The sequence below is a fragment of the Haliaeetus leucocephalus genome, unplaced genomic scaffold (assembly GCF_000737465.1).
Source record: "Haliaeetus leucocephalus isolate CR32 unplaced genomic scaffold, Haliaeetus_leucocephalus-4.0 Scaffold206, whole genome shotgun sequence".
Lineage (NCBI taxonomy): Eukaryota > Metazoa > Chordata > Aves > Accipitriformes > Accipitridae > Haliaeetus > Haliaeetus leucocephalus.
The window spans coordinates 7,123,479-7,149,079 of NW_010972642.1; the positions used below are offsets into that span (position 1 = coordinate 7,123,479).

Genomic DNA, 25,601 nt, shown 5'->3' on the forward strand with positions numbered 1-25,601 from the left:
AGTTTGGCAGCCTGATCTATTTGGACCTGCCCTTCTAGTTGGTAGGAGAAGAGAGGCATTTCAAAATGGAACTGGCAGGAAGACAAGAGGCAGAAAAAAGGCAAGTGTGAAATGAAAGAACAACAGAATATAGAAAGGGAGAACAGAGATGGAAAAAAGAAACAAACACACAAAAAACACCTGGTGGGAAATGACAGGAGGTAGCACAGATACCAAAAAATGGACATAGTGACATTTCAGAGCAAGGAAGCAGGAGGAAAGTTCCCTGGAAAAGACTGACAGCAAGTGAAGTGTCTCTGTTACTCTGCAGACCTTCATAAAAGGAAAATGAGGGCAGGAAAAACAGCCTAAAGCAAAACCTAGATTTGCAGATGCCAGAATGTGGATCAGGACAAATAGAAAATAAATCTAAGTTATTTGATCCTCTTCCTTTCTTCTGCAAACATAGCAACTTCTGTCAGCTGAAACGGCGCCCCAAAGGCCACTGACAGAAACAGCAAGCACCTCTGTGAGAGCACAACTAATGAAGCTGGGTTTCCCATTCAGTCACATAATTCCCATTCCTTTCTCTTCCCATATGCTCCCTCTAACTCCTTCATACCTCCTGACGTCCCTTATAGCACCCTTTGCTCCCCCCTCTTTTGTGCTGTTCTCCTAGCCTTTCCTTCCTTCCTTGATGGGCTAGAAACCACATCTGCTGGGGGTGGTTTGAGCTGGGCTGTACAGCTAATATATCAGTGGCTAATGACTAGTAGCAAAATGTAAGCCTTTCCCTCGGTGGTGGCACTCATTTAGATCTATCAGAAGTACTATCATTATGTCACCCAGTGACCCATCCACCAAAAACTGCAGTGACTTCATATCCTCTGCAACACCCTCCCCCAGTCAAATCTGGTTAAATTGGTAAATGAGTTGAGAAATGATGAGGGAATAACTGGTAAAGTGACAGAAAACATGGACAGATAAAAATGCTGTGCTTGGACAAGCTTTGTTTCCTTTGGAAACCAGACTTAAACCCACTCTGCATTGAATGTGCTTCCTTCTCTCTTGAGAAATTCTCATTTAGGCAAGGTCTGGTGGACCATGCAGGATTCCCAGTGCCCAGCTCTGTGTTTTACTCAGGACATCACACTGTTTCCCAGCAAAGCCACACAGCCCTCCAGGTGTGTGCACAGCATCTGGTGCACAACCAAGCCACCCCGTCCCGTTTGCAGGTCACACCTCTCCCCATTAACAGCCCCCCTAACAGAGTCAGGTTATACAGATGCCACCCAGCAGCTGGCACTCTTCTTTTGTACCTGAAAGGTAACAATCTTCAGAAGGTCTCGGCCCTTGCTTTCTTAGGAGGACCTAAGTTTCTGTTGCTGTGCCTGGCAGATTTTTGGCCTCTGGGTTGCTGAGAGCCAAGTGTTGACCCTTATGCCCCAAGCGTGTTGTATGCAGCCAAGTGCAGTTCTTGCCCAGATGAGAACAGGTCTGGATAACTAGAGAGTAAAATACTATTGTAAAATATTGGGCCTCCACACATGGTTAATAAATCATGTTTTATAGGGTAATTTTTACTGTATATTTGAAAGGCACCATATATTTATAATAGCAATGGTTCTAAGAAAGGTTAAACGTGTCACTGCTAAAGAAAATGTATTACAAACCTGATATTGCTGGAAGGGCAAATGCTCTTTTCCAAGAAACCAAAAACAAACTAAGGTGTTGAAAAATGACAGGCAGGAGCAGGGCTCTCACAGCTTTGTCCCTGGATGGCACAAATAAATTTGAAGAGAAACAGAACTACTGTTTCAGATACAGATGCACAACGGCAGGCTGGGTTGGCCAGTTCTCAGACCATCACAGCAGCACTAGCAGCTCTGTCTAAATATGCCTAAGCCGAGCTCTTCAGCTAAATGACAAGATGGAAGACTGAGTTGCCACTACTTAGGCAGGCCCCTTTTTTGCATGTCTCAGAATTACGGTGCCATTAGGACCAAAAAAAGTTGTAAACAAGTCTTCAAATAAAATGCTCAAACACCTCATTCAGTACTTTGCTACCAACAATGAAGCCAAAGCTGATGCTGTAAAGCAATTTAACAGCACTTTAAAATCTAGGACGCAGAGGTATTTTACAACCCACGATACTTCTTGCTACATGGATGTGTTAGCAGTGTTTCCGTACCAGAGCTAACTGCAGCTCTCACAGAAATGTATACAGCAGCCTTGAGGGTGTGACTACCTTGTACTCCTGGAAGGCTTGGGAAACTATTTATGCAAAGTTGTTTGTATTTATTTTTTTTTTTTTAAAAGAGGTGCTCTGTCTTTTTAAGAAAGGGACCATCTGAAAGCATCTAAATCCAAAGGAACCAGCGAGTAAGTTTATGGATGGTTGTTCACTGATGACATTTTTCACAGTGACTGAAAGCATGAACCTGTCACAGAGCATCACTTATCAAAAAAAAAAGACTACAAAGGTGGGGTGATTCGTGGTTATTTCTACCCTGAAGAAGTACAAAGCACTCATGCCAAACAACATGTTTGCTGGACTGAAAGAGTTGTACTTCTAGGAATAGAAATGGGGGAAGGCAGTGGTTATTGCTGAGTTGATTTGAATGGCTTCCTAAATCCCATACATGGGAGGGTATTTCCCATGTCTGCAACACTCAAATGCGACGCTTTCCAGAATGAACATGTAACAGGCAGGTTTCCATCACTCTTCCCAGCAAAGTCAGCACCTGGGTATTCTAACAAAACGCCAAATCTGCTTTTCCAGTACAGTTAGTTACATCCTTGGATCTCTTGGGAAGCAAGCGTAATGGAAACAGAAACACACCAGCCCTATGACTGGAAAACACAGTTTGTCAAAATCTCTTATACAGGTAAGAAATAGTCATGGCTGTTGTTTAGTCCTCCAAGGATTACTTCTCCAACATTTAACATGGCAGTCCATAATTTCTGAGCTCATCTTCTGATGGATGATGTGCTTGGAGAGAAACTAACCTGAAAGCTTTGGATAGCACTTGGGCATTTTTCATCACATGTCATCCAATGGATACCACTGCATCGCAAAGTCCTTTATATTCCCTTTTCTGCAGATGTTTCCAAAAGATTCAACTTTTTAAAGCCATAAACAGGCACTGTAGAATACCAGTGTTTGACAGGCTGTCTGTATTGCTGTTGCATTGCATACTTATCCAGGACAAAAAAGCCAACAAATTTGTTACCACTGCTTATGACTATCCACATTATATTCCTGTGAGTAAATATCCTACTGGCACCACTTCACTACAATAATTTCAGGTCAGAACCAAGTTATTTAACTTTTATTTTGGCAAGGTGATAATTGAACTGTGTCCCCACAAACCTCTGCAGAAATTAAAAAAACCCTCAGACCAACAAGTATTGTGCTAGTGAAAATTATGGCAATCCTAAATAATTGTGTAGCCTGGATGTGATATTCCTCCTTAGTATATGGGATTCTCTGTGATCTATGGAGGCAGGGCTGTTGTCCTTTGAAAAATTGCAGTTTGGGGAGAAGGAGAGGTCGAGACTACTAAGTGCTGTATTAAAACAGCCATATAAAACATTGACAAAGGTATTGTAGGTTACATCTTCAAAACTGTTTTCAGTAGTGGGGTGAACCTGCTATATGGAGGATTTCAAGAACTCTTATAAGAAATGCATCTTACCTCAATACACAGGATACTTCTAAGTCTCTCAGAAGAAAAGCTGTGAAACATCTAGTCTGCCGTAGATGAAAAACTTAGAAGAAGCTGGGAAGAAAGACAAAGAGCTCTCCTGAGGGTGAAAGAGATGGTTAAAGAGGGCTTTTCTCACTGTCGGTCTAAACAGTGTACTAAATCTAAAGCAGATCTGTTCCAAATAACTCCCATACAGACCAGAAGAGAGAGAAAAATCTACTCATTGAGGTGCCAGTAATCAAAAAGATAGCAAAATTTAACTTTAGTTCAGTATACCTCCCGTTATTTCACCAGCTGTTTTAAGAGGATACCTTTAATTACTCATGCTTTTTTATGAGGGTCTTTTTTTTTAGCAGCCGTGTCAAAAGCATGTTTTCCTTTAAGATGCTGAAGGCTGCTTTTGAAATGGCTGCTACTAAATTGTCTAAGGCAGAACAGAATATAGCTTTCTTCTGCTGGGGGGGTGAGCAGCTTTAAGAGGGTTATATTTCTCTTAATGCAGCTGGACAGGCTTTCTTTCAGCAGGAGCAGACTTTTAAAAGTGTTTGTTGCTATATCATCTCATTTTATGCTCAGAGATTGCTTTTCAGAAAATATAAACCAGTAGGCAATACAGAAGGAAAAGTCTAAAACTCTGGGGTGTAAAAGCATTTAACACAAATACTGGATATTTGCAAGGTTTCCTGTTAGCATCCTCAAAAGCTTCTAGAAGGAACAGAATGGTGCAGATTGTATTCCCATGAACAATGACTCTTCCAGTCCAAAAAATGTTTTATCAAGGGAACAGGTATGATACAGATTGCAGAGATGGACATATCTAGTAAAGGCTGTGGTGTGTTTCCAAGCAATGTTATCAGTGCGTTGCATAGTGAGATCTCAAGATCTGAGGAAAATAGCTAGTGAAAGAGTTCATCAGGATCTCCCACACCAGCTGGGTTAGAAGCTTTATCCTTTGGCCGAATTTTCCTTTCAGATGGGAAGCAATGGGGCTGCTTGTCACTCAGCAGGCTCCATCCCTGTTGCGCAAGTCCATAAATGCACCTCATCACACATATGGAAACCAACAGCAAACTCATTTTCTTGTCCTTGATCTGTGCACTACATGGGACAACACACAGCTTCTAAAAGACATGGGTTTTTCCTTTTTGCCCTTCAGCTGGAGGCCAGTCCCTAGCAGCAGACCCCAGGGGTTGATAGTGGGACCAATACTTTTTAACATCTTCATTAATGACCTGGAAGAGGAGGCAGAATGCACCCTCAGAGGATCCAAAATTGAGAGGAGTGGTTGACATGCCAGAAGGTCATGCTGCCATCCAGAGGGACCTCAGTAAGCTGGAGAAATGGGCTGACAGGAACTTCGTAAAGTTCGAAAAAGGGAAGTTCAAAGTCCTGCACCTGAGGAGGAACCACCCCATGCACCAGTACCACCTGGAGAAGACTCGGTAGGATCTTATCCATGTGTATAAATACCTGATAGGAGGGAGTAAAGAAGACAGAGCCAGGTGCCTCTCAGTGGTGCCTACTGGAAGGACGAAAAGCAATGGGCACAAACTGAAATACAGGAAATTCCAATTAAACATAAGAAAAAGCTTTTTTACCATGAGAGTGATCAGACACTGGAACAGGCTGCCCAGAGGAGTTGTGGAGTCTCCATCCTTGGAGATATTCAAAACCTGACTAGACACAGCCCTTGGCAACCTGCTCCAGGTGACCCCGCTCTGCACAGGGGTTGGACTGGAGACCTCCAGAGGTGCCTTCACACCTGAGCGATCCTGCAGGTCTGGGCTGATAATGGTCAATGGTCAGCCTGGCCCCAGGCAGCCAGATGCAGCAGGCTCAATCTCAGGGCATTTTCTGTCTAAGGCACTCATGGGCAGCGGCCTCGTCAGAGCGTTCCTGTGACAGATGCTAGCCCAGGGCTGAAACCAAGGTTAGCCCCAGAACAGCAAGGAAATCTCAGGTAGGTCTTTGACGCACCTATTTTTTTCATCTTAATTCTACCTTCAAGATGAGTCAGAGCTGGAAGTTTTGCTGAATTCTAGATCAGGAGGTCTCTGAAGACCAAAAGAAAATTCTGAATACTTTATGGTTTTATTTCGTCGGCCAGTAGAGGGAGGAAAGAGAGAGAAAATGGAAAGAGTCGTTCTTGATTCTCCGAGGCTGAATAGCAATTCTCTTTCATACTGGCACCAGGACTTCACAGCCCCGGGGCCAAACTTGCTCTGTCAGAGCTATTGTAATGGATAAAACCGCACGAGATTTAGTTATTCTTTTAGATACTGTAACCACACTGAACATCCTGCTGCGTGGGTAATATCAAGGACTGAATCCAGCTGTGATCTGTCCTGACAGCTGACGTATCACTGTGGACAACTGGACTCAGCACAGCTTTCCATACACCTAGAACTGCATTTGATGCATTAAACTCCATCTCATTTAAACTTTTTTCCCCCAGCAAGACTGTAAAGTGGTCAAATGAGACTGCTCCAGCCATTCACAAGGATGTTCTCTCATACAAAGTGAGGAGAAAGCACTCTCTAGTGTTTACTTCCAGCAGGTACCCCTGAACTGCACCCTGGACCAAAAGGGGACAGGGACATCAGCCCCACACCCCAGCCTACCTCTTGCTTCCAACATTTCATCGCTGAGGGAAAGAGTACGGTTCTTTTCCGTTCTGATACCCTATCACTAGGCAAAGTAAGGACTTGCCGAGCGTTTTGCTTGTGTAATACTGAAACAAGTCAACCTCACAAAAGCTAAGGTTGCAGGACCTGCCCCAGCATAATGCCATGACTTCTAACAGAGTTGCATTTATATGCTGCTTTTTTATATAGCAGCAGATTATAAATGATAAATTTAATGCTGAAGGTTATTGATGGAGAAATATAGGAAAATAAGTTATAGTTTGATCTAAAATTAGCTCATCCTTGTCTGTCTCCAATTTCAAATATGATTATTCACTTGGCTCTGGCCTGAGTAAGCCCCAAGGTGAACAGGATCCAGGTTGCACGGCTGCACCAATGCTGTTCTGTCATTAAACTGTATGAGCTGCACAGACATCTTCATTAGTCCCTCTTCTTCTCCAGAACTCTATGTTGGCAGTTTTAATAGAGTTCTGCTCTCAAAACAGTATTTCCAGGAGTGCATAAATGGTGTCGAGTCCCAAGTGCAATTTTCAGAGCTGAATGTATGGCATGTAAAAGCCAGTCAATCAACCCTCGGTGACACAGATTCTTCTCTATATAATTGCCTCATAAACAGCTCTTTGGAAAAATTTTGCTGAGGCTCAAGCCTGGATTTTGATTGAGATGTCTGTGAAACTTCTGTCTGAGATTTGTAACTTGCTATGCACACTCAGTTACTCTACATAACCTTTTCTAGAGTGTGAAAAACGCACACCCTTTAGAAGTCTTTCAACAGAAAAATGGGAAAGAAAACCATGTTGGAGATTCTCTCTCCTTGTTTTGCTATTTTAATGTGTCAAATTCCTCCCAGATGAATTTGATGGCAAATGAAGAATCACGTTGTGTACAGTTAAAAACTGCAATGCACTCAAGGATGGAGCATGTTCTACTCAAAGATTAATACAAACCGTAAATGAACACAGATACATGTCCACGTGGTGGCAGCAGAGGAGGAAAGTGAGGAAATACCTACAGGAAGCCCGAAGTTAAATCAGTGACCTGAGCTGGAGCATTTCTTAGTTAAATGTACACTGAAGTGCACGCATCTTCAAAATCAGGGCTGTGACCCAATGCGCCGAGCATCGGTGACTACCCAAATCCAGCCAGAAGACCAAAGTCTACACACCATCACGATGCCAAGCATATTGTTGGCTGGCACTGTTTGGGAGTGAAGCTGCTCTGAAGAGGGAAGGCAGGTGTCTAAGCTTCCAGCACACCATGTCACCAGCCATAACGACACCTTTTTCTTCCTCACAGATTCTCACAACACCCAGCAGCACCTAGAAGCAAAGAGCAGATTTCATCAGCTGGAAACAGAGCAGCAAGAGCAGGTAGAGGGCAGCAAGAACTGGCAGGGTTTCCTTCTGTATCCCAGAGGTACAGGCACATTGCGGAGCGCAGCCTGCCATGTACCTCAGCAATGTGGCATCCACCTCTAAGGAGTCTCTCACTATCACTTGTAAGCCTGGGAAATAAAAACCTCAGCTTTAAGGAAACCTGCAGCTCGCTTGCCTTTGGTCAAGCAGGATGGAAGAGCTGAGGAAAAGAAAAAAAAAAAAAAAAAGGGGGGGGACCCGCTTAGACTCCCAGCCTCATGTGGGATCCACAGGACAAGGGTCGTCCATGTTGAACCCAAACTGTACAGCATCCTTCACACAACAAGCTGGCCAGACAGCTATTCCCCTGCTTCTTGCTATGTGCATGCACACACTCATCATCTTCTCTCTCAGAAAGACTGTTTTCAGCTGTCACAGGTCAGGAATAAAGAAAAATGATCTTAATAAAAACAGAGGCAGACAAGAAAAACCCTCAAGCAACTAAGTCATGGTTTTCTACTCTGAGAAATACCTGGTATAATTGAGTCTGTTACATCTTTTTAAAAGTTAGCTCTGCTTTGCCTCTTGCAAGCCAGGTGGGTGCATCCTTTCTTCTGCCCCACCACTCTGAAAGGCTCCAATAGCTGAACAAGGCACCCAGCAGTCCCAGACTCCTAACTGGTACCAGACCATGCTGGTACTTCCAGCCAGGTCACCTCTGAGCAGATCTCCCAGGGAGCTAGAAGGGAGGAGTAGGCTCATGCAAAAGCACATACCTTTGCTAAATTTAGTGCTTTTACTTTGGTGGAAAAAACATACTGAATTCCAGCTGAGCTAGAAAAGGGAGTGGTAGAGTAAGGTGCTTCTCTAGCTTTTCACAGGAACTGTATTTCCTGAGAAACTGCTGGGGGAGGAGAGGGACAATTACTAAGGAATTAAATTCAAATTGCCGCCATTTAAGTGTTTTCATTTCCTGATCAGAAAGTGAGAATAGCTCCCTCCCAACTGGTTTCATTGCAGATATCCTAAGCAGTGCTGCACTCACGGCAGCGTAAGCTCCTTTTCCGACCCACGCAATGCCAACGGTAGACCAACAACAAAGGAAAGGCCCTGGAATCAGTTTCCTGAGTCTTTCCAGTTCCTTGGGAAGCAGTGTCTGTCAGTGGTACCTTCATGTATGATGGGCAATGTTTCCCCAGGACACAGGACAGCAGAAATGTGGCTGGCTGTAAGGACTGGGGCCGAGCTCTGACATAAGGATTGGGGCCAAGTGTTTAGGGTAGCTCTGTATCACAAAGATTCGAAACCCAGTTTGAGCACAATCTGTAGTTGCCATCAACTAGGATTCTTCTCCTTGGTCAGGGCAAGAAAGGGAGGAAATAGGGACCCTGGGACACCAATCATTGACAGTCTTCACCGATGACCAACTGCAAATCTTGAGGACCTAGTTCTACTCTGCAACCTACTGCTAGGGCTAAAGACCTCTCACTCCCAAATAAAACTGCTGTGCCCTCCCTTTCTGGAACCTGTTCTCTTGCTTGCAAGTCTAAACATGTAGACTGTCGTGATTTTAGAGCATGGTGTGCTTCTGCTGTCATGCCTACCCATATGAGTCTCCATTCTTTGCCCATGGCACACACTCCTCGTGCCTCTTCTTTGGGATTATTCGCCATACCTTGTGGTGTTCCAGATCTCCTGTCCCCCTGTAAGTACTAAATCTCATATAAAAATGCAAGTTAAATATAGTTTAGGGTTCATGCTGGAAATATCTATCTGAAAACAGTGGAAAGCAGCACATGACTTGCCAGGAGCCTGCCATTACAATTTGCCATAGTGAGCAGAGACCTACCCATAATACGCTGATTTCCAGAGGAAATTCAAAGTGCTTAAATCTAGCACAACTCCACCTTGCTGCTCAGAGGCAGCAGCAAAGTCCTATCTAAACTGCCATAGACAGCACTTCCCTTGTACATCAATGGGGGTGATTTAGGGTAGTAGCATTTCTATGAGATGCCTTAGACAAGGGAGAGAAAGGACCTGGAGCTTCAGACCATGCTTTGGAACCACATGGGAGAAGGACAACAAAGCTGGACATAGCTTAGTATGGGACAAGTCAATTAACAACCCTATCACTAAGTGATGTCAATTTTAAAAGGCATTTTGAACAGAAGAGAAGCCAGTTCCTCCCAGCTCTGCTGAAGCACCAACTGATTTCCACCTTATATAACCACCTTTTTCAAGACTGGATGAAGTTAGCATTTAGTAAGCCGGAGACCACTATTCTCTCAAAAAAATCACACACTGAAACTATTTATGCTACCCTTGATACGCATGAATTTCAGGACCTGCTAGTCAGCAACAGATTTTTGCTGCTTTTTTAACAGAAATACGACATTTAATAGGTCTATTCAGGACTAGCAGCCAAGCAACTGTGAGTTCTTCATGAGCAGGCAGGCCCAGCTAATTTCAAAATGAATTGCTCTGCAAAGGAAGGATAGCACTTCCCAGATCACAGAAATGGTTTACTGGCCCAAGTCTCATATAAAATAGTCTCTTGGTGAAGAGCTAAAGAGTTTTAAAAGGTGTCAGAGAAACCATTAGGCGATAAAAATTCACAGAGCAATTTTGCCAGAGAAAAAGCATAAATAAAAAGTGCATCGTTTCTCTCCCAGACTTTCTCACAAGTCAGCTGCATTCAAAGAGATGTGCCACAGCTAGAGTTGAGCCAAAGGCAATTAAAAAGCGTTGGCTGTCTTGTGTCAAACTTTCAGCTTGTACTCATGCACTTTAATCAGAAAAGCAGCAATTATATAAAAGGTGCCACTAAATGAAGGGAGAGCAGAGAGTACAGCAGGCATAGATCAAATCCTGTATGCATCTTGAGACGAAAAATAGCAACTGATCCTTATTTGTGTGTGGGTGCATTCATTCTGTTTCCAAAGAAAACATACAAAGAACTGGCTCTTGCAAGGAAACGTAGATGCTAAAATCCAGCTTCCAGCCAGTTCAGGCTATTTTGCTTCAAGAATATATTGATCTAATTTCTAGTTCATAAGTTTTAGTTGTGTCAAATGTTACAGATTCTTCTTGGAGGCCTTTCAGCCCATATACAAATATGAGCCCCTACATTAAGCATGAGCTATTCTGGGAAAAGAGTAATCAAAATTTTGTGTATGTGTGGTTTTTTCCTTAAAAAAACAAACAAAACATCTCGCCACTCATCTTAAACCAGCACTTGCTAAAATTTAAAAAAAAAAAAAAAGAGAATTGCTTGTACTATCAGCAGTCCATGGTTTCTTGCTAAACTACTTTTAAGCAAAGAGAAAAAAAATCCACAAAGTGAGAACACTGAACCAGGATAACATCTCCATTGCAATTAAGCAAAACGTGCCTCTTTGATAGGACAATCAGCTTCGTGCAGTAACTGCTAATGGAAGGACATTTCTAGAAGCATCAAGATGTGCTGTGTTCCCAGCTACTTGGGAAATTTTAATGAGAAGCCTATTTGGGATTTCATAGTCCCATTTCTTGTGCCATAAAAAACTCACACAGAGCATTCAAGCACACCCAGCTAGTGGCAGGCAGGAGCCCTCCCCTTCCCTCCAGACCTTAGTACACAAACCCCACAGCCCACGGAACGAGAAAGCCAAGTTAGCTTGAACTGCAGCTTGGGCTGATGAAGGAGTCTGTGGTCGGGAGAACTTCCCCCTGATTTTGAATTCTGGCATTGGCAATATGGTCAAAGGGCACAGAAGAGTTACAACTGGTGCAGCGTCCACTTATTGTAAACTCTTTAAGCAGAAAAAACATCAGTGCTGTGGAATTTGTGCACGAGGTATTTCTGAAGGGATGAATCAGGAATAACATTTGCAATGTAGTAAAGCAGGAGAGCAGAGCTATTCCTCCAAAAAGCAGTGCTGTGTAGATTAATTTATGATCTGCTTTTGCTTCAAACAAGTCTAGAAGTAGAGAAGAGAACTCATTATGGTCCACGCTTTTGGGAATTACTTGTCACACTTTAACTATGCAACTCGATATTTTTCCCCACCATCTATGCCTCCTTCTTCAGTATTTCAGTGCCTCTGCCTTCAAAAGGTGCAAATAATTCTTGGTTCTGCCGTTCCCTTTCTCCCAGGGGGTATACTTATAAGAGCCAGACTTGCTTGTAAAAAGGTGGAGAGGGGAAAACTCCTCTGTACAAAGTGCTGCACCTCACACTGGACCAGGGGTCTCTTCTCTTACCAAATGTCTCTGCATCAGATGGTCCAAAAGGAGAACATGCAGCAGATCTTGAGGGACAACGTAAACAGCAGATACCCTCTACATGTTCATTTCAATTCCAGCTCTGCAATGGAAGTCCAAGTTATTTTATACGGTGACACTTTCCTTACCCAGTCAGTAGTTACCCTCTTAGTACCTGGCTGCCCATTTCTAGGTCAGTAAAGAAAAAATGATCAGATTAATATTAATTTCTTCTCTTCAGCTTTACTAAAAGCTTTCCTAACACTCTTCTTCCTGTGAAATTTAAGGTATAAAATCCCACATGGCAGGCCAGGCGTTTCTGGTGCCACCACAAACGTGCCCCAGAGCCTGGTTTCGCCCTGCAGCTCTGCCAGTCTGCCAAGGCATGGGCAGGACCATGCCTAGGATGAGGCTGTCACTTCACTGGACAGCACGTCCTCTTTTTGGATGCAAGAAGTGGTTACTGGCAGGTCAGGACTCCTGGGAAGAGGTTTCCTTCTCTCTAGCTCCCTGCCACCAAGAGCAGGCATGGTGACCCATCCTACCCCGACATCTTTGAAGGTTTCAGCGAGCATGTTATTCACCTAACGCCTCACACATTTTCACAATAGGAAGCCTCCCTGGCCTGTGATACAGCGCTGAATTACAAACCCTAAGCTGCTCTATTTGCACAGCTGAAGACACACTGGGGAAATCACATCTTTGAGCCAAAACCCACAACATATTTGCTGTCATGATGGCAGAGCAGTTTTTTAAAGTTAGTAATAACATGACAAGTCAGTCATCAGCAACAGCAGCCTGACAAAATACTGCAATTTACAGCTCTGCTAGTTCAGGGGAACTATTATTTTTGTAAAGATTGTCTGATGTTTTCTGAATTCTGCTAGAATATGAAGTTTTCTTTCCAAAAGCAGCACGGGATGGGGATAAGAGAGAGAAGGGTTTCTTTTAAGCAACAGAGAGACTAGTATTTGGTAAGTCAAAAGATCATGTGTGTAAACGTTTGATTTATTAAACTATTGTACCTGAATGACCTGGTGTAAGGGCAGGCTGTAGTTCTTCAGCCATTTTGGTTGCCAAGTTCACTTGGCTAGACAACAGCCATGAAGTTCTGTCATCACAAACACTCCTGTGTTTGCATTTCCATATTTAAGTGGACTGCTATATACAGCACAGAGATGGAAGAAAGCCTGCTATTGTCTACAAAGGACAGATGCATATGTAGTGCACAATAATGCTGAAATCAGAGGAGATGGATGGAGGAAGGGGTTTCCTGGCTTATAATTCACTGATACATGCTGATAGGGCTGAGCATTAAAACCCTTCTTCACAAATACACTTTGCTTCCAAGTCTAGTTTTTAGCTACCAGCTCATAGGAAGCTTTAGATAAGTCAGACACCACCTTTCCCTCCCCCAAGAAAGTATATTTAAACCCTTCCCTTTCAAACAATAAAGCAAACTTCTGGCAAATGGAATCATGTCAGTATGGCCTTTCTGATATGAGATGCAAGGAGAAGAGCTTGGCATAGATAAATCTTTCTGAAACCTGAAGGTATATTTACAATGGATGAGCCATCACACCAGATCACCTCCTTTTCAGCGAAGTAACACTGCTGCTGAAGCAGTCCATCTTAGCTATCCCTGCTGCTGCAGCAGCTACTTCCCTTGGTAAATCAAGTTATCTGAGATGAACAGAGGGTACCAATTCTATTTTGATGGATAAGTACCAGCTGTGTAAAAGACTTCACGCTAAATATGCACCCAAACACTGAAGGATATAGTATTTCCTAGGCATCTTTCAGGAATTAAATTTATATCAGCGTTACAGCACCACAAGCTTTGCTGCAGTAAAAAGAGGGTTTCTGAAACTGAGTGCTCAAATTTGAGCTTCCAAAGAGGAAGGGTCTGCTGAAAGGCGACCTGAATCACAAACATTTACCCAGTATACACCACCACCTTTTTATTGAGGAAAAATACACAAAAGACTGAAAAGCTCCTGTTCAAGTTAATCAAACATTTTCATTTGTGACTGATGAAATCCAGCATCTGTAAGCAGAAACCCTGGTGCAGACTGTTGGTGACTCTGGATGGCACTTGTCACAGTCCCAGTTTGCAATACCAAACAGTGTGCAATGCCCATCAATCACACAGATCAGCGGCCACCCAGAGTCTCCCTGAAAGAAGGAAAAGAAGAAGGGGAGAGAAGGAGAAAGCAAGGACTTATCACCTGTCAGCAGTGTCAAAAACATCCAAATCCAGGAAGCTAGAGGAAAGCATGGCTTTGGGTGCTGGTTGTGTGCAGTGCAGCATTCCCACCCCCTCGGTTACATACCGTGCAAAAAGCTGCTTCTACAGCGCTTCCGCAGACATTGGTCTCTTCAATATTTTGTCCTCAGTACTTCGCACAGGCGTTGTGGGAGAGGAAAGAGATCTCTGCTTGTTGGAGCCTGGCAGCCAGTTCTTCCTGTGGGAAATGCAACAGTAATAGGCTGCAGAGGTAGGAGTCACAGCCCTGTAACTGCTCCTGGTAGCCATTCAGCATACTTTTGGGGGCAGACCCCAGCCTGGGGATTACTTCCCTTTGCACATCTGTTATCCACATATTACATATATATTACACAAAACAGTATTTCCTATGCTTCAGGAGAAGGAGTCTCTCTCCAGCCAGTTGTGTGGAGCCACCTTGGCTTTTGCAGTCAGTGCAGCCTGGAGCAGGACCCTCTGAAGCTGGGGGATCTGCAGCTGGCAGGGCAAACCAAGGCCATCAGCCAGGAGCAGTAACAGGGTGGCAGTCACCAGCGGAAAGTCTGCATGACACATTAAGCCCTATAGTCCCCATACCTCTCCCTTATCTCTTGCAGGGGTCACCAAGACCAGAAGGGTTGGGACAAGTCCCTAAGGGAGGGCAGCACACCACCAGGGACAACAACCTCTTACAGGGCACGGATGAGCACTCACAAACCTCCTGGCAGCATCCCCAAGTCCTTCATCACCCCACTGGCTTTCCTGGATTAACCTCCAGCCAGCTAGTAGGATGCTTTCTTGCCGCTGTCTGTGCCAGACTTTGGCCGCGGGTCGGTCAGACGGGACGCGGGGAGGCAGCTCTGCGCAGGCTGCAGTCAGGCACACGTACCCCACGTCTCCGACCAGGGGGGCAGTGGCTGTTTTCAATGAGGGGGTTGTACAGCTCTCTTCAAATTGAAGGTGGGGGGGGACTGGTTTCTCCTCCCCAGCCACCAAGCTGTCCCAAGGAGACACTGTCACCAGGAGGTATCTGACCATGCTGCCGAGCAGCAGGGGTGACATGGGCCAGAGGCCCCAGGCATTGAGACACCCCGAGAGTGATCTCATCTCCCTCCAGCTCATTCCCCTTTGCTTAGCCTCCACCTTGGCCTTGCCTTTCCCAAAGTGGCACCTTTCTGACAGAAGAGGCCGCAGGGCTGCTATCTGGAAAATGTTTCACATGTTGCAGGCAACACTTAAGGATCTGGGGAGTCTCTGCTGTCACTGCCCTTGATAGGCCATAGGGGCTCTTTCATGTCAGAGTAACCTGTACTTACTGCCAGCTCCTGCCTCTCCCCATCCCCACTGTTAAGCATCTTGCAGCAGTGCTTGCTTCCTCCCCGCTGCCTGGTAAGCAAGTTGTTGCCACAGGACTGCCTGTGTTGGAAAGCAAATTCCCACTGACACCAGATACAGCTTCCCTGCTCTTACTTCTGTCAGCCCCCTGCTTTTCTTGCCTCTTAACTCACTGCTTCATTTCCCCCTCCTCCTAAATGTCTCATAACAAGACTGCAAAACAGATGAGACAGAGCTTTAATAATGTATATGTTCCCTCGCTGTACTCCCTGGATGCCTGACAGCGCTGTTTTAATGAGTCAAATCTGGCTTTTTCCTAATACCACTGTCTGAGGCCATAGTACAGTCAAACTGAACATCTTTTGAAGGCTGTTTTTAAGAAGATGAGAGAGGAGACCCTCCAAAGAGGCACGGATCCAGGGGGGTGAGGGAAGACACTTTCCTCAGGGCAGTTTGTCCCAGGACCTCACTCCTTGAGTGGGGAAGCCTCCCATCACTAGTGCATGTAGTTAGGCAGTTCTTGGAAGGACTATGGCATTTTCTTTGTGGATACTATTAACAGGACATGGTGAGACCCATATGCTTATATAGCCTCCTTATTCACATGCTCTGTTCTTGTGCACCAGCTTTATTTAGATCACATTTCCCCACTGCTTAACTTTTGTCTTCAGTTCTTCCACTTCCCTTCCCCCAAGTCCTGCCCCAAGTTGCACATAACAAACTGGAAGGAATAACCTCTCTCAGCTCTATCCAAGCTTTGCACTTTATTGTACAAAATCTAGATTACATACTGCTGCAAAATATTCCTCTAACAAGAATGTTCTGTGGTTTAGATAGAGGGTTCAGGCAACTTAAAAGCTTTTTCTTTAAATTTCAGCCACTGCTATCTCAGACATTACTTTGCTACCAGCACAGAAGTGCGTATCATATTAGTGCTGTGCCTACCAGTCTTTATGGATGAAAAAAAGTAAGAACGGCTCCCTTGGGCCATGCACGCTCATTTTTGGCTCATTAACTTTAATGGTCATAGTACAGCTGTGACAGGTTGGGAAGACAGTTTGGGAAGACAGGTAGAAAAGGTGATCTTTGCTATTCTCTAGATCATGTCTAGCCTACACTTATATCTTAAAGTCACAGACAGGTCTGCTTGGAGAGGCCTGATTCAAAGCCTGTTGACAACAGCAGAAGCATTCCTAACCCTCATGCTGTATTTTAACCAGATAATAGGAAGCAAGCCTCCCCAAGGCTCCGTGTTCATTTCACTGTTAGCATCCCTTACTATGTAAGACACAGAAATGCCCTCCCACCCGCCTCCCCGCACACATACTAAACACTGTGCCCCATGTCAGAGTCTTACAATAATCATTAACCCCAACACAGCTGAATACGATGGGGTTCCAAACAGTACCTGGCTCAGCAGGTTTCTGCAGCTCCAGGAGTGCCAGGCCACTTCTGAAAGGAAATCCACCAAAGCCATAGTGCATGTGCACGGCTTTCACAAGCACGGGGTTGTCATCCTTCACATTTGGCAACAAGTATTTTTTCCCCAGAACTGTTCTGAGCACTGGGCAAGGAAGAAGGAGAACAAATACATTTTTCAGTCTAAAAAAACCCCATAGTTCAGACAACAGAAGAGTCCAAAGTTCACTTGTAACATTTGCTGCCAAGCAACGCTCATGCTTCAAGACTTATAACCTGACATCACAGGGAGACTTTGGGGAATCCCAGTTGAGGTATCAGTGTTTGTGCTGTGCTGACAGAGAACTTCAACTTGCACCTCCAAAGGTTTGCTGCTGTTACAATTAACACAGAACGTCCAGAGGCGAGTCAGTCGTTCACCTTCTCAGGAACCAGACCCCAACATAAATGGAGCTTACATCAGAGCTACGGATCTGGGCTGTGTAACTAGTTTGATAAAACTTTCGAGATCTGTGCCATTATGATGGGTGTCTACACACAACAGAGATGAATGTTCAAGAGTAGCATGCGGTACCTCAGCCTAATTGAGGCAAGTAAGTACATAATGAGGGGCCAGAGACAGAATACAGGCATCAGCAGGTTTTGGGGGTGGCAGGGGACTCCATCTCTACTGCCACCATTGCTAGCAGCACAGGATGCTACACAGGAAGGTTTAAGCTGGTGGAGGGCAGCTCTGGATATATGTCAACATGTGGGAAACAGTAAGCCTATCTGTATTTGCCAGGACTGACAAGATGGCTTAGACATTGTCCTGTCTGGAGGCTAGCAAGCCCTCAATGCTCTGGGGTGAAAGGACATTGCCCATCTGAAGTTGCAGTGTGCAGCTGTCAGGACCCATTTTTCATCAGTTAGAAAGCCTCCACAGAAGTGTTGATCCTCATACTGCAGGCTTTATGCCAGGGCCAGGACACCAGGGATGACCAGCCACTTTCACCCATCCTGGGCTTCCTGCATGGGTCCGCCAGTGATTCTGTACTTGTTGCACGCCCCATCCCAGGGAATGGATCTGCTACTAGAAATCCACATTTCTCTGGAATTATTTCCTCATTGTTAGTGACTATTTTTTGGGGTGTGGTGGGGGTTTTTTTGGTTGTTGTTAAAGAAAATTGGTCACAGCTGGACAAACTGATATGCGCCAACATGAAAGCAGACAGCTCCAACAAGCACCAGACTTGTTCTGGACAGCCGTGTCCACCAAAGGTTCCACAATAGCCCTCTGGTGGGATTGAAGTGTCTATATTTGAGATAGTTGGGAAAGCTTTGCTCTAATTTTCCCTTCAAAAGAGCAGAAGTTATCCATACATGCTATACCAAAAAATAAAGACCTCAACTAATACCAGTTGAGGAAGGACTTGAATCTTGATGTCCCAGATATGTACAGGCTGGCAACATGTCCTGGGTAAGCAGCTTGCCACAGATTTTTCGGGAAGTCACATTCTGCAGGTGAGAAGTATTTCCTGACCTTTTTTTCAGTCAAAATGATATTTAACAAGTGTTTCCATTACAGTAAGTCTTCATTTTCCAAAATTAGCTCACTAAAGTGTTCCCAACTGTCTCCAGTAACAGCAAATTAAGCAGTGCATAAATAACCTACATCCCACCACCAGCAGCCTTCACCGATCACAAGAGATGTTAGCCTGAGAAAGGAAAGAAACAAAACTAGAAGTGAACTGTTTTTACTTTCCTCAGAAACTGGTAATACAGAGGATGAGTCTAGGGGGAAAAAAGGTTTAACAGAAAATAAGTCCATTAAAAGCTTGTCATGGGTAGAGCTGGTTCGGAGAAACCTACTGAGAATTTTAAGGGCTGAGGTACAACACATCCCCTATTTGCCCTCTTTCAGTGGCACTCTGGATCACATCATGGGAACTAACCGTTTTATAGTAGGGTCCCTCCACCCCTTCTGTGTGCCCCGGGAAAAGGCACAACCCTCCTGTAAAAGCAGCCAAGCTCTCAAGCAGAAGTTAGCACAAATAGATTAAACTGTTTGGCTTTCTGCTTCCTGTTTATAGTGTCGGGTTCCAGACAGTGGTTATTAATTAATCAGAGGTCAGTTACATGCTGAGACCACTCATTCCTCCCAATACGCATCTGTTCTAAACAAAAGCAAGCCAACGCAAAAACTAGCTTAAATAAACAGTCATTCTTCAGGGATGTTTCTGTATTTGGCTCGGTGACAGTACGAACTGCAGAGATGTGAGGACTACCACCTAGCGTGACGTGCCTGGGGTGAGCACTGAATTAACTTGCTGCAGTTTTGGATACATCAGAACACAGAAGAGTATCTTGAAGTGATCTCAGACAATAGCTGTAGGGGAAGCACATTCAGCAAATAAACATTACGAATGTCCCTGCCTGTAACCTTCAATACTATTTTAACAAAAGAATTGCTTTGTGGCATAGGCAGAGAAAGATCCAGAGCCTTACTTACATTGGCTGCTGCCTTCCAGCTCTTTTTGTGTTGGCTGCTGAATCAACTCTTCAAGAAGGATTTTGAAGCCTCTGTATCCCACAGATTCATCAGCTTTGAAATGCAGGGTCAGGAAGCTGCTGTTGGAGAACATGCTAAAAGGTTTTTCTGGCCAAATAAGTTTGCTGGTAGGGGGAAGAAAAAAACCACTGCAGTTGTAGTCATTGCCAAGTAGTTTGAGACACAGCCTCTATACTTATTACCAGGGACAGACATTTTAATCCAAGCCATTTGATACTCAAAGATATTAGTGGATGCCAAGATTTCTCTGAGGTCTTTCAAGAGGTACCTCTCTAGTGGCCTATGCAATATCACTCCCTACCCAGGCTGAAGAGGTGAAGCCTAGTGCAATGGCCAAATTGTTCTCATGCTCTATATGAGTGCCTCTCATACTTTAGTGAAATTACTTCAATAACCAGTTTTCGTGTCTACATACATGGGGAGAAGAGAACTAGGAAGGTGTGAAGCCATTCCAGTGAACATTTCTGTACCCAAAGATCCCGATGTCTGTATGGCACAAGGCAGCTTTGGTACTCGCAGCTAGATAGTAAATGAACATGTACCCAGAAGCCTTGAAGAGCTATGTGGTCCATCATAAATACTCAAATGATCCCAGATGCAATTCCTTTGCATCCTCAGTTACAAAATCTTTAAGCACAGCCTTCAGCTTGTTTCCTGAAGTAGCATAAGTTGTCCAAGTGCAGTTCAGCATGTCAGGGTAAATGCCAGGGTAATTGGGAGATGTTACTTCAGTGACTTCAACTAGAATTAGATCAAAGGCTGGGCACTCTTAAAAGAAAAAGGTAAAACAATCATATCACAAACCCCCCCCCTGTTTCTGCATTAATTTCCTTGAGCAGGCCTGTTAATATTGGAGAAAGCAGAGATCTTAATATTGGATTTTAAGTTCTGCTGGTTAGTGAAAATTTGCATGGCTTCAAAGCACAAGTTCTACATGCCATTTACATAGAGAACTGTTCAACCAGGAAAAGGGCTATAGACTTGGGAAACTACTTGTGATCTAGAGTGATCTAGAGGCCAGGCACAGAGACCTTACATACAGGATCACTTGAATAATCCTTCCTAATGGGCCAAACTCAAACTTAAAAATTCATTAGCCGCTCCTAAAGTGCTTACATAGATGTTTCTTTCACCTTGCATTTATAATTGCCACAAAGCTGATCAAAATGCAGAATGCCATGTTGTAGGCATGTTAGCATTTTATTACATGTTTCTGTGGAATAGTCTACTTTGTTTTCAGGGGTTCCATAAATAAAACAGTCTACCAGCACACCCCAGTTTACTGGGGTGAAAGGAGAGCAGGGCTGACAGCATACTTCCTGGGGTGATGAGAGAGAGGAGACTGAGCCTGCTGGAAACACGAAAGGTGTAGAAGCTTGATGAGGCTTTTAAACTTCCACCTTGAGGGTCCCCCTGGCTGAACAGCTGGGAACATGCTTCAGGCAGGCTGGTCAGCCTGGCTAAAGTTCAAGTCCTCACACAAAATGCAGAGACAGGTTCAAGGATCTTGGATCGGATCCAACGCATTTGAGATTGTTGGAATTAGCTAAGGTTTGGGGGTTTTTGGTGGGGTTTTGTTTTGGTTGGTTTTGTGTGGTTTTTCTCCTTCAAGGAGTCATGCATTTCTCCAAGCATACATAGCAGGTCTGGCAGCAGGAACTGAAAGCAAATACAGCAAAATAGGGATGTGCTGAATGCAGAAAGTACATTTAGTACTGACATGGCTAATGTTGCTGGTGACAGTCTCATACCCAAATGCTCACACTTACCCATGACAGAGGCTAACTCCCAAGGCACAAATACAGAACGTGCATAAAAAGAGGTGGGGGTGCCTTTTTTTTTTTTTTTTTTTTTTTTTAAAATGGCTTTTTACTCCTTCCCTCTCACCAGCTTTATGGAAGGTTAAAACCAGTCTTACCTTTGCCAGCAGCCTTCATGTTTCCAGGTTCCAGACCTGAAAGGAAGCACTGCCTTACCTGAGGCACACAAATGCAGAGGAGGTCACAGGCTATTCTGGGGAGGGGACCCTGAGCCAAGAGGAGTTTCAAGCCTGGCTATGGGTGAATGGAAAAGGCACCTCCTGGTTTGGAGAGCTGGGAGTTAGAGTGCATCTTTGAAATGCGTGTGTGCACATGAAAAAGTGGACAGATCTCTGTTAATGGTGCTGTAAGTCTGATGAATTTTAATATGAGAAATTTAATCGCTATGATTTACTTCTGAAGCCCGACACATTTGCCAGTTATGTGGACAAGCAGATGTGCTCATTCACACAGCAGTGAGGAGCATAGGTAAGACAGGAGAAAGGGGGATGGGGGAAGGAGATTAGATATGGCTCAAGTTGCTAGAAATGCAAAACGTTTTGCTTCCACAGAAACAGAAGAGTCAGACTGGACACATCTCTCCAGCTCCAAGTTTCTTTGATCTGAGGCATCAAAGTACCAATTTGCTTAATGGTGCCAGGGCAGCGCTATTCACAGGGAAAACTGTCAGCCCATGTCACCAGCTGTACCCTGGCCTGGGAAGCAAGAAAGTGAGGAAGGTTTCCTTTGGTCTTTAAGTTTAGAGCCCAATTAACTGCATAGCTCCCTGGGCATGTGGCAGAAATTAGGTTGGGTTGGGGGCGGGTGTGGCGGTGAGCAGTGGTAACAGCGGCAGCCAACAGCAGTATTGCCTACTTGGTGAAGAAGCAGAAGAGATATTATAGAAGTAATAACAGACAAACCATGGGGACAGGGGATTCTGTTTTCATAGAGCAGAATGGAAAGGGGCATATAGAGAATAACAGCTAAGTTAGTATCTCTTTTTTACAGGTTTATAGTGGGGAATGAGCACAGTAATTAGATCACTACTTAAGCATTTAATCATCAGCAGTCAAGATCCCTAATAGATCTTTTATTCTTAATGGCCATTTCTCTCCAGAACAGATAGATTTTATTTTTTTTTTAATGTAACAGCCATACTTTAGGCTCTACTACTCCACCCCCACCCCAAAATCATAATAGACTTACCAGATGATGTTTCCCGAGTAGAGTAAGTCAAGAGAAAGCCTTTCATGGCTGCCTCAGCCCTGGAAGGGAAGGTCACTGTGCACCACTGAACCTTGGGATTTTATAGGATAGAGGGAAGTGTCACCACAGAAGTTGCCTGCAAAATAGACCAGAATGGGACATGAGCTTCCCACTTTCCCCTTTTTCTCTTGAGGGCTGTAAGGTATAGACTTTCAAAATGCAGTGTCAGAAAAGATTTCGCTTTCTAAAAGCCTCTTCACACAAAATCCTGATATCATTCAGCTTTGAATTCTTGCATTAGACCACAGACATGATCAGAAGATAACTTGTTATACTTGTAACCAGAATGGGGGCCTTCTTCAAACAGATAAAGGCACCCATTGTAACCACTCCAAATCACTAATGGCAAGTGCCTACTGCCTGGACTACTCTGATCAGAAGAAATCCCTGCTCTGACAGGCAGCCCCCACCTCAGGCTGTGCAAGACACTATGCAGTGCTCACAAGACTGCAGAACACCCATATTCTCTGGGGAATGAGTCACTTTGAGAGTCTCACGTAACTGAGACCTGGCACTAAAGAACCTTGTATCCATACGTGCTTGAACAGCTTAAGTTTCCGATCTATGCTTTCTCTTCCACGTACAGAACACACTTGCACAGCTTCACTTCCCCAGCAATATCATACATAATCAAGGCAATAGCTCCTTAGTCAGCGTGGGTAGGTACCCCCCCTCGCTTAGCAGTGCAGTAGGAAAAGCTTCCCATCCCTTGGCCCCATCACTTTGACCTGCTGGCTTGTCTTTGGCACACACAGCAACTTGTCACACTGCAAGTTCAAGCCTGGGAAAAAGCAACCTAGACAGACTTACATTGTTCCAAGGCACAGCCATGCCATGATTAGGACCTTGTATCCCACACGTTTGATTGCAAAAGTATTTCTAGGAAAGGAAAGATACTGAGCTAGCTGAAGTAGCTCCAAGTATTATCGGAAATCCCTTCTGGAGCATGGAAGTGTGCCATGTAAAACTCCCTTGTCTGTCTGCAAAAGAAACTTAGTTCAGCTCCTCTGTTTCTCTCACCCCAGCATTAAGGTGAGCGCTCTCTCTCACCTGTTAACTCTTTGGTTAGTCGAAATCCTTCATACACCATCAGATGGCCATGACAATTAGACAGATTTCTTTCAGTCCAGAAGTCCAGGACTTCAAGCCGAATAATGGATTTTAATGGGGCTACAATTCTCCAGTGGCAGCTGCAGCACAAAGCAAAGAACAAAGTCACAATGCCGTCATATTTTACAATTGGCTCTTATTTCCTAGGGATAGCTATCAAAATGTGAGCAAAGGCAAAAGGGATTGTAATGCTCATTAAAAAGAGAAAAGAAAAAAAAAATCAAAGATGGGATACTGATCCAAATCTATTTTGGTCATATTATTCATTACTTCTGAAGTTAAGCTTTCAAACAGTTTAGAAGTCTATGCTATTGCCACGTGAATGGAAAGTTCTCTCTTACCCTAACTAAGCATGATAAGGGAGGAAGAAAAGGAAACAGATAAAAGTGCCAAAAGATTTTTAGTGACATAGTTTAGCATTGCCATTGTTAACCCCTCAGTTATACCACATTCAGGCCTCTGACATGCTTTTTGATGAGAGCTTTGCCCAGAGGTGTCAGATTTGTCTGCTGTTTGCTGGAAAGAAGATACTGGTACCCCCCAGCTTTTCTAATTCTCTTTGAGGAACTTGCCCAGTTTTCTAACATGCACAGAAGTACCTATGGATTCATTAAAAACCACATCACAGATATCTGCAGATTTTCATGAAGGAGTTACAAAAGCCAGAACTCCTCAAATGCTCACCTGGTGGAATTTGCATATCTCATGGGGTATCCCAGTGACTGGATCATTCCTTCCCTATCTGTAAGGATGACATCTGTGCATCATGACAACTCTGAGCTCATCTCCTTGGGATTTTTTAGGGCATTGCCACGATTTTGTCCTGGAAAGAATAAGAATGTAGAGCATTAAATTCAGCTTTAATATTAAGTTTTAAATGGACTTTCACCAGGGACCAGGGCAATTCCTATATGACGTGTCACCCCCACAGAAAAGCATGGATCACGGGTGAGAGCCAATCTAAGAGCAGAACCTTGAAACGCTCATTTTAAAAGTTCATCTGGAAAAAGATGTGTTCAGTTAGAAGACAAACTAATTAGGAAAGCTACTACATTCCTATTCTACAGGCCAGACCTTGTTCATCATAATCCTACAAAACTCAAACTCACTTTAGGCTTGTTTCAAGCTTCAGCATTTTGCATATCAGTCAGTTTTATCCAGGCTAGAGCTTCGAAGAGCTCTTGTTTTTCATATGTTTGGAGAACATCTGTATGTAAAAACTCGAGAAAGCCCGTAAAGGCATCTTGAAAACAAGTACATTCTTGAAACTTAGGTCAAACAGGTCAGTTCATCTTTAGAGAGAAGTGATTGTACAGTTTGGCTTTGCCTTGGATCCTGAGCATCAAGTATTCAATGCTGAAAGCAGCAGGGCCAATGGAGCAGAGCACCATCTTCACTACAGGTCCGGGCCTCTGGAGAACTGCAGGAGACTGCATGGTACCGCATAACACAGCTAGAAGCAAATCCAAACACACCACTACCACTGTAAAAACACCATTTGAGAAATGCAGGCAAAAGTCATACAAGTTACTCTGTGGAAAGGCAGAAAAGTGAGGAATTATTCACATTGGAAAGATGTTCAATGCCGGTAATGTGGCTGCTCAGGAGCCACCTCCTGATGAGGCAGCAGGCAACACCTCCAGCCCCTGTCCTGCAAGAAGTGCCCTACTGTTTAGAAGTCTATGCTGCCAGCAAGGATTTGTTCAGTTCATTGCACAGTATCAGCTGCCCCAAGTCTACCTACGAGGCTAGGCATTTTGTTTGCTTTACCTATCCTGAAAAATTGCTAGACTACTTAAGGGTTCATTCTTGGGCTTAAACTGAAAATGAGATGGGATAGGGAATTTTTGCCATTACTCCATCTCCACTGATAGGTACTTTCAGTTGTTAAGCATGCTAAATTGTTTTCAGGTTACTTTCTGGCTCTCTGGATTTTCCAGCC

At 44.1% G+C, this 25,601-nt stretch overlaps 1 protein-coding gene across 1 annotated transcript in view; it reads right to left on the reverse strand.

Annotated features, from left to right (window-relative positions):
• Positions 1-25,601, reverse strand: part of OVCH1 (ovochymase 1) — a 67,297-nt gene that overhangs the window by 8,863 nt on the left and 32,833 nt on the right. Inside the window, 3 exon segments of the mRNA XM_010566345.1 lie at positions 16,920-17,075; positions 23,600-23,739; positions 24,344-24,401. Coding sequence (XP_010564647.1) covers positions 16,920-17,075; positions 23,600-23,739; positions 24,344-24,401 — 354 coding nt within the window.